At 42.0% G+C, this 17,108-nt stretch overlaps 1 protein-coding gene across 1 annotated transcript; it reads left to right on the forward strand.

Moving 5' to 3' along the window:
• The first annotated feature begins 1,233 nt into the window (after nt 1–1,233).
• Nucleotides 1,234–8,767, forward strand: LOC102687795 (TNF superfamily member 15). Its single transcript, XM_015367165.2, has 4 exons — nt 1,234–1,833; nt 2,123–2,144; nt 3,099–3,167; nt 5,275–8,767. Exons 1-4 carry the CDS (start codon nt 1,630–1,632, stop codon nt 5,700–5,702), a joined length of 723 nt encoding a protein of 240 aa, XP_015222651.1. The 5' UTR covers nt 1,234–1,629; the 3' UTR covers nt 5,703–8,767.
• Nucleotides 8,768–17,108: the final 8,341 nt, after the last annotated feature.

Here is a 17,108-nt window from a genome sequence, read left to right on the forward strand (position 1 = left end):
TCCCACTTTCAACCTGAAGTGAAGTTTGTGACTTTTAGTGTTTTAGAATGACGGACTGATTTGCTCAAAACAGCTTAAAGTAATAATTTCTTGAAGCATTTGGACTTTCTGGAATCGAGTCTGCAGTTTTCCGTTCGGAAGAACACCCTGGGTTTAGAGTTGGAAGTGGGATCATTAAGAAGTATGATTCAGTAAATTCCGGCAAAAAAAAGAGAATGAATACATTCCAAATATTTTGTAATAACTCTAGATGTGAAATTTACAACTACCAGAAATAACTGTGGTAACTGTTGTTTTGTTTTTTTTCAGCTGAAGAGGCACTGTTCGAAAGTACGGATACTTGTTCTTAACCAAACTGCGTCTCCGGGCCTCTCCGAGCCCGTAGTTGCCAAAAACGTACTCGGAAGAAGACGCCGGTTTTTCCATCATTATCTACAACGTAACCATCAGCTGTTCCCTATATACAATTCCCTATAATTTAACAAATTAAATAAAAAAAAACGTTATGTGTACAATACAAAACTGTATTTCCGTGGTTTTCCAACGTAGATTTCTAAGTACATTCAACGACGAGGGAGGGCGTTCATTTGCGACCGGTGACGGTCTATGCGTAAAAGCGCATCTTTTCGCCTAACAATCTCTGCCTCTAATGTAACCCGTTAACTAAACGCGAATCAGCCCAAACAAATGCAAAACGGGCTGTTTCCAGTCACAACCACCCGTGCCACCATCTCTGCACCACTTAAGGGGCTGGTGTTTTTCTCGTCTGTTCCTTGTCACGGTACAGAATGGTGCTCCCTGTCTTGTGAAGTACACCAGCTGCGGCCGTGGGACAGCGGCTGGGGCTCTGGGCTAGTTAGAGGAGAGACGTGACACCAGGGTTTGGCTGGGGATACTTCTGCCATACCCTGCACTCAGCTTTAAGTTAGATGCCCAGCTACAGTGGGTACCGGGGCTATGTTGGATATACGCTTCAGCCAAGTAAATTCTTTGCAACTACTAATAATTTGAAGGTTATGGCCGTAATGTCATTATTCTGTAACTTATTCTCCGGTCACCCAAATTGATCTAGTCGTGTACGCGGAGAGACAGATTCCTCGTTGGCGAAGGAATGCTGTTTTCACGTTGGAAGCGGAACTTCTCGGCGCGCTGCGTTGTGAAAGCAGCTGTGAGGCAGCAGGGACCTCCAGCGGCGCAAATCCTGCTCGCCAGCCTCGACAGAAACCCGAAAGGGAAAAGGGCTGCGGAAAGAAACGAGAGGAGGTTCCTCAGAGGGTGCCGAGTGAATCATGCGCTGTTAGAACCGCACTTTCCTTGTAAAGTCTCCGCGGTAACACCCCCTTTCGCTCATCCAGTTGAGATCCTGTGCCGTTGTGTAATGCGCAAAGCGACTTTTATTAGGGTCGCCCTCTGGGACTTTCCGATTCTACATCGCCCATCGCCGAAAAACAAAAATGAATATTCTGGTTCGTGTTCGTAGGCGGTGCTAAACAAAGAACGCGGGGGATCTAATTAGTATAAAGAGGGGCTCGGTTCGATGAAGAGGATATCGCGCATCAACACATTCAAGACTGAGATACAGTACGTGCTATTGCTCTCGGCTTGGGCTGCTGCTGATACGGAGAAACTATGGATCGCGGGGCTGACGTGTCGGAGGAGACGAAACTGCAGATCTTGGAGCACGAAAGATCTGTGGCCGTGATAATAAATACCTGCAACGAGATGAAGAGGAGGGACTGTGTCTCTCGTTTTTCCTTGGGCTTTCTGTTCATCTCTTGTGCGGCTTTCCTGCTCTTCTGTCACGCAACTCAGAGGGAACCCTCTGATCACCAGGTGGGTAGCGTCCAGTCAGCAGCGATGTACTGTACAGTACGGTTTCAGGACACTACAGTATGTACAGTACGAGAAAGGCTCATGAGAGATTGTGCTGACCGGAGTGCCTCTCAAAGGCAAAAGATATACTGACACTTAACTCTAACTGTAAACTTGAGAGGGCGTGTGGGGAGCTCATGAAACACTTTCATTCTTCACACACCCCTGGAGCTGATTAAAATCTTTTATCCCAATTAACAGATAAAACACGCGTGCTCAACCAGTCTAACTCTATTCTCTCTTTTTACAGACAGCTGCGCAAGTTTCGCAAGGTAAGATTCTCTGACTATTTTTATATAGAAAATGAGTAAATAGCGTAAACCTGTATTTTGGCAGCATAAATCGGTGTTTTTCTTTTTAAAACCAATCACACCTATGTTGTTGTTTTTTTCCAAAAGGAGAACAAATTTAATGTAAAAAATGAAATGATGAAAATGATTATAGTTTCTCATAGCAGTCACGAGGCGTGCTTAATAAAAGTTACTGTGGCAGTAGTGAATATTGCTGGAAGACAATTGAATGGTATTCTGTTGCAATTTTTAGTTTATTTTTCTGGTTATTCTAGTATTATTTTCACTTGTCTGAAATCTTTTCGGCAAGGGTCAGAAAAATGCGTCCTGGGCTTTTGTCTAAAATCGCGTATTTCAGATTTGTCTGACAAAATTCATTGATAGGGACACAGCTGAAGATAGAAGACGATCGGTCTTTATGAATTCCGTGTGAAATATGAGGTTTCGATTTCAGACGTTTGTCGTATTTGCTTAGAGAACAATAAATAAACCACTTCCACTCAAAGTCAAGTATGCGTTTTTACAGTGTGTAAGAATTAAGAATTGATTTGCTTAAACAGTTTAAAATAATTCTTTTCTGAATAAACAAATATTTTGGTGGTGGGGGTTTAACGTTTTCCTTTTGGAGAAAATGTCCACATTAGGATTGATTTGAAAGGTTCTGTTCTGATTTCAACTAAGAGTAACATTATGTTTTCTAGGACAGCCTTAGAGAACATAGATTTGTACAGAGAAAATTGTATTCTCGGTGCAATCAACAGGCATAGCAGTGGCAAAGCATAACAGCTACCTTACAAAAAGCGTTGTAAAAAAAAGAGCTGTATACAGTATGTATATTGGTTTACAATTGAGGCATCGACCTGAATAAAGCAGCAAACTAGTCTAAATGAAAATGAGATTCTGTGCCAATAAATGTTTTTTTTTCCCTTCAAAAAGGTCCTTCACAACAAATGGCCTTATTGACTCCATCTCCTAAGAGATCTATGCCAAAAGCTCACCTGACTGGTAAGTACAACAGTCTTAAAAATTTGTGAGCCATGTGATATGAGCAGGGAATATTTCATCTTGGCAATGTGCTCTAATTCCTTCAGTATTCTTTGAAACGGTATACTAAACCCTGTTTGTACACAGGTTTATATCTACACAATTAAATACATTCTGATTTTCAGCAACTCCACTAAGAGGCTGAGCTTGACTGTTCTATACAGCTCAAGATTAATCAAGACCTTCTCCTCCTCAGCCAGTGGAAACTGTTGTCAAGTTTTAGAGTCTGAAATATGTGGCTGTTAGGGTTTAGGTGTTATTATGTAATGGGGGCCTGTCTGTTACGTCTTAGAAACAGAACACTAAGTACAGTATGACATTTGAGAGATTGCACAGTTTGAAAGGTGCACTGTCTGCAGTTTGCAAGTCATCACCATCATCTCTTCTAAAAAAGACATTGCACAGTTTTAGTCGACATTTCCAGTTCCAGAAAAAAAATGGAATATGCACGTGAAAATATTTATAAAAAACCTGTTGTTTCCTTCTTATTTGTTAACTCTCAGAAACAAGATCCCTAATCACAGAAGACATTAAAATAGATCGAATGAATTCCACTCCTTCTTGAAGTGCGATAGTGAAAATAATTAATTCGTGACCCAGCCTGTCTGGCAACATGTTTTGTCAAACTGGTTAATTTTAATGTGGCAAAATGCATCCATTCTCATTGTTGTTACCGATAAGAGCTACACACAAAGAAATTAAAGCAACGATTGAGAATTATTTAGTGTTATGTTCTTCAGACAAAAAAAGCAATGCATCAGGACTTGTTCTAGTTTCCCTGGGTATCAGGTGTTTGGACAGGTGTAAAAAACTCAAAAAACTGAACAGTTTGAGAAAGCCAAAAGAAAAAATCAGCATGGATGAGTATGTCAATAAAAATTCAAATTTTCCCTAGAATTTCCCTAAGAATATCTATAGGGGAACACTATATGCTATAGGTGAAACTATATGCGAACAGACAATTAAGGATGTTTGAATTAATTAATCCTTTTGTTGGCAAACCATCTAGATAACACATAAGGTATTACTGTGGCTATTGCTTTGTCACAAAATTGCCTCCCGTCCCTCAAAGAATCCAAGCCGAACATTAAAGCTTTGGAAAATGTGGCATTGCTTTTTAAAAACAGAACATTACAAGCCGAAGAGGTACAAGCACCGTTGATAAAGGGTCTGGCACGCTTCTAGCAGCAAGCTGCAAAACGAAATTGCCAGTGGATTGAAAGGGAGATTGACAGAAGAGATCGTGAATTTGTAGATGTCAGTTCGGCACTTGATTATTTGTATATAGGCAAGGTCGTGGCTTTTTGGCTTACTGTGTAGGCTAGGAAGTGGCTGACCCTCCTTCTTCAGGAAGCGCTATTTGTTTATTCCTCCTTCTCTGGCAGCAACAGGCTGCATGTGATCCTCTGATCCTTAGACAGGAAGATCAGGAGTGTATAGAATAGCATTGGGAAAGTTTATTGCGCCACTAATAATGCAGCCTTTTCTTTGGTGTGTAAACCACACCCTGTAAGAGTGACCTCAGATTCACCTACAGCAACAGCCAGTAGGGCCGGTGAGTAATGTGGTGAAGCCTGTGGGTTGTGTGAAGTAAACAGAGCTCCGTGGAGCTGATTTGTGGTTTAACTCAGGAGGATTCGATCAAATTCTTTCTGCTTTGAAAAACGGGAGCGTTTCCCTTGGGCCAGATCGTGTGCAAGGCACCCCCCGAGAATAAAGAAAACATCAAATAAAAAAATATGCCGTTTGTACTGTAAGAGGTAGAAGTTTACACACAAAAAAACATTGCATGGTTTACCTTATAAAAGAGCTGTTACAATACTTAGATTTGAGCCTAGTATTCTTATCATTCTCTGATGTAGCCTGACATCTCTCAATCACTTCTTTCCGCACGGGAAATTAAAACGTTTTCTTTCTAGCTTGTTTTTTATAATCCCACGCACGCACCCTCCTGCTAATGCTTTTCGGCTGAGCGTCCCGGCCAGTGGCGGTCTCCAGTCCCGGGAGCCCCGCGCTCGGTTTCAGTTTCTGACGTCCCCCCCGCTTGGGCCCTTCTCTCTCTCCGCAGCCAAAATGGAGACGACCGCCAAACTGGAGAACATCCTGCCGTGGGAATCGAACCTGGGCAATGCCTTCACGGACAGCGGGTTTGCGTACACCGACAACGCCCTGCTCATCCCTGAATCGGGACGGTACTTCGTCTACGCTCAAGTCACCTTCAGAGCCCTGATGCACGATCATGGGAAGAGGGGCTGTGAGCCGGTGAGGTTGAGTCAGACCATCAGCAAGATGACCAATGGATACCCTACACCTTCAGATCTCATCACTTCTTTTAAGACTGTGGAATGTGGCAGCGACACGTGGATGAAGAGCCTGTATTCTGGAGCTGTGTTCTTACTGGAAAAAGGTGATAAACTGATGGTGCTCGTCAACAATATCACCTTGGTCGACTTCACTGATGAAAAGAAAACCTTCTTTGGGGCTTACTTGCTTTAAGTCAGCTTAGGGGTGGGATAAGGAGGGGGTTCAATGTGAAAATGGTTGGGGTATTTCATGATGTCTTTTATTTATTTTTGGGGGGGTGGGGTAGGAGGCTTAAGGAGGATACAAAACCACTGCATTTTCTGTTAGTTAGGACAACACTTTAACAAGACGGGCAAGAGCTTCGCCTTCCTTACATTACCAAAAATGAGGCCTGTGATCTGAGATTACAGGGATATAGTCTGTACATTGGACATTTCAGTCAAAATGATCAGATGATCAGATTTATTACCAGATTTTCCAAGGTAGTATTTTGCTACAATGTGGCATATTTACAAGCCCATGTAAACCCGATGGACTGCATGCGGTGCTTAAAAACAAAATAAAAGATTGGTACAATTTTTAGTATCCTGGCACAGTAATTCATGTGATCCTGATTTTTCTAATATTTTATATTTTGTTCAGTGTAACACAGTCAGGTGAAGGCTGGGCCTGGTCAAATACTAGGAAGGCCTGATGGCTGCTTGAAGTGGTGTTGTTGTACCAGCCCTCCCTCTGGATCAGAATTTCCAAAACTAATGCACCAGTAAGGTGATGAGGGACACTGTACTGCAGGAGGTGTCATCCTTCAAATGAGATGGCAAACCAAGGTCCTGACTTCTTGGTCGTTAAAGATCACGTGGTACTGTTCGAAAGAGTAAGGGTTTTAGCCCACTCTGGGCTCGTAAACTCTGATCTACCTACAGAAAACTAAGGGAATGGCTTCTCAGCTACCCATCTGATCTGCTGGGAAGTGTGAGCACTGTGCATCACCCAGACTAGTGCCGCAGTTCAGAGGGTGGATGGAGTGAGTTGCCCCCTGCATGCAAAACACTTGAGATTGAAAAGTGTCATATCAAATTGCAATTTGGGATTAATTTGGGAAAATCTGCACTAAAAACTGATGGGTTCAGTTTGCACTAGAGGCAGCTGACGTGTAGAAAGTCATAGCCAAAGTTGGCAGCTCTTCATATGTATGATTTGGTCTGATCCCCTGAGCTATTACGTGTGATTCAACAGAATGCCAATTGAATTCACTTCTTTCCAGAGGGGTACAGCAAAACAGGGTTCATGCAGGTTTCTATCGCATGTTTTGTTATCAAAACGTATTTTCTCGTTTTCAGCGAAAAAACCTTTTTGATGTCGATGTCGAACCTTTGATGCCAGAATGTGGTTTTTATTCTACATATATGCAATATACACTGCACCCAAGGGGCGTTAGGTGAAGCATTACTGTGGGACGTGGGACTATTTATTCAATAACTATACAAGTACCCGGGTTATTAGAGGCTGAAAAACAACATTCCATGGATCAGCAAATTGACACATCGAATGTTTGTCCCTGGCTTATAAATTGCTAGAAAAAAATCAAAATAAACCTAAAAGCAAAATAGCCAATCTAGTCCTTGTATCATGACACTAGATTTCAAGATTCTTTTGACCTAGAAGAAGAACCCTGGTACTTGTCTATCAATAGCATACTCTATTTAAGAAGATAAGTATCTTAATTTGCGCATATATCAATCTTTGTGATGGTTTGTTTGCTATTTAATATGCAAAAAAAATGATTCTAGTGCTGTTAGACCGTTCTGTTAGTAGGTCATCTCCATATCTGAGCCACAGAGCTAGAAGGCTAGAGCTTATTCTGGTTTCCAGGATGTTAAGTGGACAAGAAAGCACATGCGTCCCCTTCTCTGCAGGGATGACCCCCAGAAATTCTGAGCGGACTGGAGCAACTAGGGTACAGGACGCCCTGTTCTGTTAGCCTAGGAATGAACTTTGACTTTTACCATTATCTCTGTCTCTTGGCAGTCCCACAGCAGAAATCTCTCAGGAATGATGACTGCTGCTTATATGTATTGCCAGGAGTTTGAAGGGCAACATTGCAGACAGAGTCTTTGTAGTAGACTTGTAGTAGACTTCCCAACAGAAAGACCTGAGTGTCGCTCTTGCAGAGAAGAGAGGACAGAGATGTTTCTTACCGGTCGAGCTCTCTGAAGTCATAAAATGAATGTGACAGAAAACCCAGCCAGTAGTTAGAAAGGTTCTCTTTTTTAAAAATAGTATTTATTGAGTATTAAAGTATTTGTTGAGTTGACGATTGTGTAAATAGATATGTAAAAAAAAGTAAAGTAGATGCATGTAAGGAAAACATAGCAGCAGTTTGGTTGCATAATGTTTGTGACTTTAATATTACAGGAATTTGGGAGGGATATAAATGTGGAGATATTTATAGGAAGATAACTACTCCCTATTCATATTTGTTCTGTAACTGACTCCAGTCAATTTTGAAAGTATGATAACAATGACTAATGCAGTAGTTTAATGATATCTGCACAACCTAATTCTCCCTGCGTAATTCAGCACTTTGCCTGAGACTACTCAGTGTCCTGAATTTAAAATTTGCACATCATAAAATGTGGGTCCAGAAGAGGAGAGACAGTTGTGCTTTCTGGAAACCCGTTTGCACAGGCCAGTGCTGTGACATTGTGTGTTGTCTGTGGCAGAGATGTGGCTTGAGCCGAGAAGCCTTGATTGTGGTTCCACATGTAATGAACAGTCTCTTTGAATGCACTTAAATGATTTGGAATAAATGTGCACACACAAATATCCTCCATATATTTGGATACATATAGCTATACATATTCATGTTCTACTGAGTGAACTACCTTCTAAACTTTAGAGGACCTCATTTTAAATTTTGCACGTGCCATCCTTCCACATCTGAAAAAACATTTATGAGAATGCAGCTGCTGTACTAGGTGGTATGTTGATATGATGACAATGTCTGTAATGCCTGACATTAGGTGTCAAGTGCTGTGGTGGCCACAATTATGTAATAGTTTGATTAATTTACATTCAATGTTTAATGCTTAGATGTAAGTCACGTTTTATATTAAAACAGTTGTAGAGTACAGTACAATGTACTGTGCCCAATTGCAATAATATTACTATGTAAATGTGGAGTAATTGTTTTGTGTGGTAGGATTCTATCATTTATGATTATATTTGTTATTTAATAAAATAATAATATTAAAATATTCCACTGTGGATGTGTGTTTTGTGACATGCTATTGAAAATAATCTTCATGCAGGCTCTTAGATCAATAAGACTGACAAGACGCGTCTTGTAGGTTTGCAAATCGTTCTGTGACTTGATTTGGGAATAACTGTCAAATTAGAGGCACACAAGTATGTCCCTTGAAAACACTGCACACGCGTATGTCTAATATTGTGCTTAATTAGTAATTTAGATGTTTGTTGAAGGTGCTCGTACAGTAGCACCAACACTCGAAATTCTTTCGTTCCTATAATTCTTTTTATCAAATTAAAATTCTGATGAACTAGGGTCTGACTAAACCATCTGACAGGGTAGCCCATACAAAATATGGGCCATTCAAAACACTAGTGCAACGTAGTGTCCATTTGCTAACAGTCCTCCTGTGCAAAAAAAATATCCGTACAAGAAACTATTCAACAAAAAATAAACTCAGTGAAATTTCTTACCAGTGGTTTCAAAACAACAGGCCTTCCATTTCTCAGGCTGTGTACCAATATGCAGACAAGGATACTGGACAAAACTAAAGTACTACTGTACACCAGAGTGACGGGTTAAATATCCTAAACCCCTCACTAGGCTCCTCCTCATGGACAGGTAAGCTCTCATTTTAAGCAGAACTGCAACACTATTTTTATATTTGGGGGTTAAAAAGAATCAGCAGTGATCAGTGCATTTTAAAAAATTAAATATTACACAGCAACGTGTACAATTTCCGTCACAAAACAGATTAGATTTCCAGGTCTGTGCAGCGTCATATTCTGCAATTCAGAATGTGGCAACCCAAATTCCAGTGACATGAAGAGGAACTATTACGTTGCAAACAAACAGGCTTGTTTTTGCAGGTTTTGCAGAAAACTGCTACAGACTTGTTAGCTCTGCATGTAGATCACAACCATTTCTACAGTGAAACCTCTGCTGCACATCCTGTACGTATTCGCTCAACCATTGCAGTGACTAGTGAGAGGGAAGGGCTGCATCACGTCCAAATTTGTGGGAACTCAAATGCAAGTCTCTGGCAACATGGTGACTTAGAGCACTTTCACAAAGTTTTTGTGCTTAACTCGAAATTCGTACATTTTTTCTATAACATCAATGACTGTATTTTGTTACCATGATTTAATAACCGGTCTGAGATATTGGGACTGCCCCCTTAAACCAGAGAGGAGGCAGGATCTGTAACCCCGATACAAAATGAAAGAACAGAAAAAAGTTGTGGATCTGCAAATCTAAGCGAAAGCCAAAACATACATTAAATAAACTCTACTTTCTAAGAATACAAATAAGATATAAATACAAAGATACGTAAGAAAATGACTTCCCGGAAGAAAAGGTGAATTGGGCTTACGAAAGCTTATGAAAAGACCTCAACTGAGGTTGTGTGACAACTTTAGCAGATGGAAAACCTTCTCAAACTGAGAACCCTGGAAAGCGTTAATCCTTCAGAAATCTGGGCTTGAGAATTCCCCTTGATCAGCTTGACAGTGAGCTTCTGGTATATAATGGCTGCTGTGTGTCAGGCAGCTGGCTTCTCCTCCCCAGGGGAGGATGTTAGCGGATCCCCTCTCCTGTGTGAATAGCGTTTGGACTCCTTTGGAAGTACTATCAGAATGCAAGGAATTAGGTCACTTTCCTGTCATTTCTGCTACCAACAGTGCGTCTGCAGGCACTGCAGTGGCTACGTTGCTTGTGTTTACACTGACTGGAAGCTACACTCGGCAAACGGAAACATTTCAGGCAGTGAAGGTTCATCGACAACTTCCTCTGCACATCCCTGCCAGGGGGTTTTCCATATTCGGCAGTTTCCTATCTGACAAACAACGTTTGCACACCCTTAGGTGGCACCGCATGGACCTTCACCTACAGAAAAGGCAGTCAACTACGCAATCCACAAAATGGCACACAAAGGTCCTTGAGGGAAAATATGTGTTACGCGGTTCTTGTATCTCTTTTTCTCTGTTCGGTTATCGACCTATTTGTTTCAGTTTGGCAGCTGCTGCTGCAGGGCAATAAAATGTGCAATGTATAAGACGACACTGGGGCATCTTATCGAATCACTTCCGGACGTCAGGGTCTAACCCGCTGTAGCTTCGATAGCAGAGCACGGAGGCCTTCCCCCCACATTGTCTAATTGCTCCAAAGTCTATGTGGAAAACAAATATTTGCACCAGCGGCATTTGTAGTGAAGGCAGCAGCTGTATTACTGTACTTCCTCTGTCTTTTGTTCTCCTGTATGGTAATTCATTGGGTAATATTTTACGATACCATAGGCATTCTCTGGTTTTACATCTACCTCTCGATGTTTGTTTTTCGCTCACTCTTCCTGTTACGCGGCTTTTTGAAAAACTAGTTTCTTGAACTCCTTGGAGTACACTGAGCATATGACGTACATACAGTGCCTTCAGAAAGTATTCACCTCCCTCGCCTTTTTTTCGCCTGACCTTGGTGAACTCTCCAGCGCTACGACCCCTTCATCTGCACAAATATCCCTTTGGGTCTTCTCTGGTGCTTACGCCTCACTCCACTTCTGCCGTGTGCCTGACTGCGATCTCTGCTACGAATCTCTACTTGCCTGCCGATTGACGTACACAAGTTCAGCTTTTAACTGTACTAGGATTCATCAACTGCCCCAGACTGTTGCACACTTTCTGGGTTGAACAGTGCTCTGCTACACATTTCGGATGTACATTTACAGACTTTTGCTGTGCATAACACCTGTTGTTGTGGATCCACAATCATCGTCATTGCTGTGTTTATCATCTCCTGTCTGTTCTACTGCTGCACGTTATGTTGGGATATGGACCCTGACCATCTCACCTCTGGTCTAAATGGAGTCTTGCCTGTACACACCATGGGGAAGTCTCATTTAATTTGGGGAGTTTAATTTGGTTGTAAAATTCCCTACCACTGTCTGCGTACTGTTCCTCAGATTTGTTTTTCTTCACAGACTGATAAAAAACAATTGTTAGGTGTGCATTTCCTGCAAAGCTACACTTTCATCGAGCTTCTATTGTCTAGCACTTAAGGAAATGAACATTCTTTTATCCTTTCGGCTGTTTTGGTTTCCTGTGGAGTTTATGAGTTCCGTGACCCTCCCCCCACTCCGTTTTTACATCAAGCTGGCTTAGTCCTGTAAAAGCTGCTGGATTGGAAATCTCCAGGAGCAGGGCTGGAGATCCTCAGCAGCATGGTGAAGCCATTGGGAGACAGGCAGGGCACAGAGGGCAGTCATGCAGATTAAATTTGGGAGACGGTTCCTTTTGGGATTCTGTATTAGAATTATTGGAAAACAAAAATAACGCAGATTTGGCCATTGAGAATATTGTACATCATTTTCTATTAGACAGATAACTCAAAATTTATTTGGCTGGTGCTGGTATCCAAAGCAACTTACATTCATGCAGTACAGACAGGTATTTTACTGGAAGGAGGTGGTCAAGAGTACTTCAGCAGTGTCTCAGTTGGGATTTGAATTCCCACTTTTCCAGTCCAGAAACTGCCCAGTCCTCCACATCACTTCCCGTTACGTAAGCAATATAAGCTTCATTTTAAAGTGTCTCTTAGACCTAAAACTGGAGGGTGTGAAGGAAATATTTCTGTTCTGCCGATATACTAATAGGCTTAACTTATTTCCAGGTGTAGAACATGAGATGCAATTGCACATGGGTCGAAAAACAGAGAACAGCTGCAGACAGTTGTCAAAAGCGATTGCAAAAGGGCATGCTGGATCTTGAGAATGCCTGAGGCCCATTAGATTGCTAACATGCAAGAAAGTTCAATTGTTTGCCAGTGTCCCCCATGAAAGAGAGAGAGTCTGTGGGTGGGTGTCACAACTCTTTGCCGATTTCCCTCTGATGAAACTGCATACGCACTTTTTCCATGCTAAGTTCCCTGAGCATTGTTATTCGTTTTCGCTTTTCCTGTTGTGAAATGGAATTTTCATATTTGGCTCCAGTGAAGTGAGAATGAGATTGCAACACAGGGCTCTGACTAAAGCAGCACAGTCTTGCTCTTTCAAGTCTTCCCTTCATTCCCAGCCCGCTCTGCGTTAACAAAGACATCAAACTTACGGTCCACATTTCAGCTCCGTTGACTCTGGATCTGCTTGTGTAAGCAGGCATGCGTGGTGTGACAGGAAGAAATGTAATCCAACAAGCTAAGTTGCCAAATGAGTTCAAGATGTGAGAGGTTCTTTGAGCAATCCTTCATGCCCCTGTCGCACAAAAATGTAGCGTTATGTTTTTGTTTTCTAATGCACGTTTCTTCAAAGGAGAAACACCAAAAAGGGAAAGAATATTCTGAGCTGCATTGAGCATAAAAATATCATTGTCAGAGTGAGCTTCACCCCAGTGACCAAGCACCCTGGTTGTACTGGGTTTCGTCTGAGCTCTGCAGTGTGACTGAAGAAGCAAGAGAGGAAATGCATTGTACAGGTCTGAACCCATGCTGAACACTACCAATAGAGTCAGAGATTTTAGAACACACAAAAATGTGACTTAGAAACGTTTGCCATATTTGTCATGAAAATAAATCAGTTTAATTATGTCAAAACCCAGCGAATTGCATTGCTAAAATAATTTTATTGCTTGCAAAGCCACATTTAATATTTTTACTTCCTCTGTAATGCATACAGTACGTGTGTGCAATAAGGCCAAGTGCTCTGAAGATTAAAGACTGACTTCTGGTGTGACTTGCATGCGTACACAAACACAGCAAGTACTGAGAATGGGCAAAACGGTGTACTTTGAAATACATATCCATGTGAAAAATGGAGGGTTTTCCTTTGAATGATCAGTGAATAGTAAAGATGTTCAGGCTCCTGAGGGGCTCAATCAGTAACTCTATATTCCTGACAAATTGTAAAGAGTTGAATTAGATACTTTGCATTCTAAATATCAAAAAGAGTTCATTGCAGAAATGAGAATTCTACACACAATAGAAAACTACACAAGCAACTTCATCTTCATTTGGTTTAGTTCCATAGACTTTCTCAAGCTCTGGCCCTCAGCTTTTATTGGCTCAAACCTAAATGCCTATCTCTCTAACCCTACAGCTGAAAGATTCTGTTTTGTGCACGTAGCCAAACAATTCAACTAAGAAGCCAAAGTCATTTCTGACTTTCCTTAGACCTTACAAGGGAAGCAGCAGTGGGGGTGCTGTTTTGACATTTAAGAATCTTGGAGGTAGTTTTAGTTACTGTACATAAGGCAGCAGAAGTCCAAAGTTAAAAACACACAAAGCCTATTAAAGTACATTTCAGACACAAAACATACATTCCAATTATGGCTCTGAAAACAAATTGCATCACTAGCATGTGACTTGACGCAGATCGTCAGCCTTTAAAACATTTTCATAGCAGCTCTTTGATACTTTTTAAAACTCACGTATCACAACTGTCACAGATGTCGGAAGGGCATGCCGTGGAATGACAAGGAGAGCAGTGGAGACCCTGTGCGTAGAGGCAAAAGGGGCAACATGGAGGCTAGCCCAGGCTCAGGGGGTCGGACGATGTCAGTATAGAAACCTATGCCCTCAGGCCACGGACGTGGGGCGCCCTGGTGCTAGGCGGGTCTCACGACATCCGTACCCTCAATGCTGAGCCAGGAGCAGAGCAGACACAGGAAGTAAATAGGCTCCATAACAAGACACACTGGAAAGGCGTGAATAATCACAGCGAACTAGGAACAGGACAGAAGAAGAGCGCCCTCTAGTTGTACAGCACGTGACAATAACTTTGCCAGAACCCCAGAAACAAAAAGGAAAAGCTAAAAGTGTGATTAAACACCTGTGTATTTAAATACCACAATGTTAATGTGAAATGTTATCTGCATCTTGTTGTGGTTAATATTTATATTATCTCAGATATCATAACAGAAAGTGAAATTCATGTTCAGCAATGGGGATTCTGAACTTTGTAATTCCTAGGTATTCCTTATGCGTGACAGATTTAAAACAGAGACAAAAGCCCAGCTGTGATTTCATGAGCAGTATTCAGTTTGCTTCATGAATACCTACTGTTGTCTCTCATAGTATAAAGACCTGTCTTTGTCTTTTAATTTTACACGTGAAATACTAAATAAAATTAATACTGTGAGTCATTTATCTTTTTCAATCTAAAATGACTGGCATAAGTTGGAACTTTACAATGAAAATGCTCCCATTTCAAAACATTTAACAGTAAATTAAAACAACTTTAACTGTCTGTATGTATAAGAGCTTTTGCTGTTAATGATGCAAATTGCCTTGGCCCAAGGCAACAAGACTATCACCTAAAATATTACTCCGCAGCCAAGAAGCTGAGACTGTTTTAAGAAGGATGCGTGAACGGGAGTTTATAATTCGATATGTAATCTGAAACAGAACTGTTGTTATCAAATGGACAACATTGATTAAGGACTCTTAAAAGCCACGAATCATGAAAAGAGATGTCAAAGTCCTGGTGCCGGATTCTCTGTCGAGTAAAATGAGGGAAAAAACCTGCCTGTCTGATACAATAGGGAAATTTACCAGGGTGCTGCTGTTGGAGAAACAGAGAGTCATTTCTGTAGACTGGCAGCAGACAGGCAGCAAACATGCAGACTCAATACAGGAGGGACCCTGACAATCTGCGGAATCTTTTTGTGGTCATACTATGGAAGGTAAGTTCCAGTACCCCTCTATTTAAAAGAAACACCTGCAGCAAGGCCTGGATAAGGCCTCCGGGCCTTGCATTTGTGCATGGTCTCGTCATCTGAAACTTTCCATCCTGTCAGGTGATTTGTCCCGAAGCTTCTGTACAGATGCACAACAATCATACCTTGTTTATTAATTAACACACTAGAATTCCTGACTCCCACTTGCTAAGGCGAGTCAGTGTGGAATGGCAAATATAATATGAACTGGTCTTAATGAGTACATAACATTGGTGGAGATGAGGGGGTTAGCAGAAATGGGAAACATTATACAGGATCATAAGTCAGGTGTAGAAAAGATCATGAGAATTTTAACTAAAGGACGTTTACAGCCAGTTTAGCTAATTTGGCTGTTAGTAGTTGGCCTCCAGCCTCTAGAGGGCGCTCCACTGCTCTCTTGTCATTAGTTCCGTGTGATTGTTTGTATGTTCTCCTGCTGTGCCTTGTTTGTCTTTCCCTGTATAACCCCAGCGCCTCCAGGGCTCAGGGCTCAGCCCTGGACTGCGGATGTCTAGAGGCCCGCCTACTACCAGGCTACGGCTTGCCTGAGGGCATAGGCCTCATCCGCGACATCCCTGATCTCTGAGCCCGGGGCTGGAGCACGTCGCCCTGTGATCCCTCAATGTTCCTGTGTTGGTGTTCCCCCCTCCTGGGGATTTTAGCCTTGTCCTTGTCTCTGGACGGATCTCCCAGTATCGGAGTTTTGGACTGTGCCCTGACCTTCGTGTGGACCTGCTTGGACTTGGTTGCCTTTGATCATTCCCTTGTGCACCTGTTCACGTACTGTTACTGTTCACTAGCATCACAAGTAAACCAGTAAAGTCTTCCCTGAAGTCCGCCTCCTGTCTCTTCCGGATTCTGCCTCTTACAACAAACCTAGGTTCGGATTGCTGAACTACATCCTTGACAAGCAGATCATTGATCTCGGGATCGCATCCAGCAGTTTCTTGAAAGCCAGGGTATCAGCTTTGACAACACGGCTCGATAGCTTGTTCCCCTCTCCCACAAAGGGAAGACCTCCTATTCTCCAGTTAACGTGCAAACTACTTTCCCACACTTCACAGATTGCATCACTCCAATGTTTAGCTGTTATCCCTTATCTATCTCTCTATTTCCTGTGCATTCACCAGTTGTTTATCCAAATACATGCCTGCTGCTCACAAGAACAATTTGTTTTTACAAGAAAGTCTTCAGAAAATGTAAATAAACCATATGCTCTGCTTCTATTCACTGCTGTTGCTTGTTCAAATACCTCTAACAAGATAATAAAGCAAGACCAGCCTTCCCTTTCTAAACACTGTTGACTACCCCATAAAATCTTATTGCCTATAAATCCGATAAGTGAACTTCTAGTGCCCATGATGGACACTGGAGGTTTCTCTATCACTTGGGCCCTGCACAGGGACTAAAGCAGAAATCCCTGGTCCCCTGAGGTCCTGCGGAGGACCGGACAACCATAGTTTCAGAGCCGGCAGAGACAGGGAAATGTACAAAAGCAGGTGGTGGGGCTTGGAGGGACTTTTCATTGTGCAAATCCAGCCCCATCATCCACCTGCACTGATTGATAATGGACAATCACGTGATTTAGAAAGTTCGTATTTGATGTGAGTTGGATCATTTGTTACGAGTGTGTACGTATTGTGAAATGTTGTT

Source organism: Lepisosteus oculatus, chromosome 24 (assembly GCF_040954835.1).
Source record: "Lepisosteus oculatus isolate fLepOcu1 chromosome 24, fLepOcu1.hap2, whole genome shotgun sequence".
NCBI lineage: Eukaryota > Metazoa > Chordata > Actinopteri > Semionotiformes > Lepisosteidae > Lepisosteus > Lepisosteus oculatus.

What these genes read in the sequence shown, in the direction of transcription:
- LOC102687795 (XM_015367165.2), top strand. Translation starts at nt 1,630, where the DNA reads ATGGATCGCGGGGCTGACGTGTCGGAGGAGACGAAACTGCAGATCTTG. An exon ending in GGGAACCCTCTGATCACCAG is followed by an intron (nt 1,834 to 2,122) that starts GTGGGTAGCGTC and finishes CTCTTTTTACAG; the next exon opens with ACAGCTGCGCAAGTTTCGCA. An exon ending in AGCTGCGCAAGTTTCGCAAG is followed by an intron (nt 2,145 to 3,098) that starts GTAAGATTCTCT and finishes CCCTTCAAAAAG; the next exon opens with GTCCTTCACAACAAATGGCC.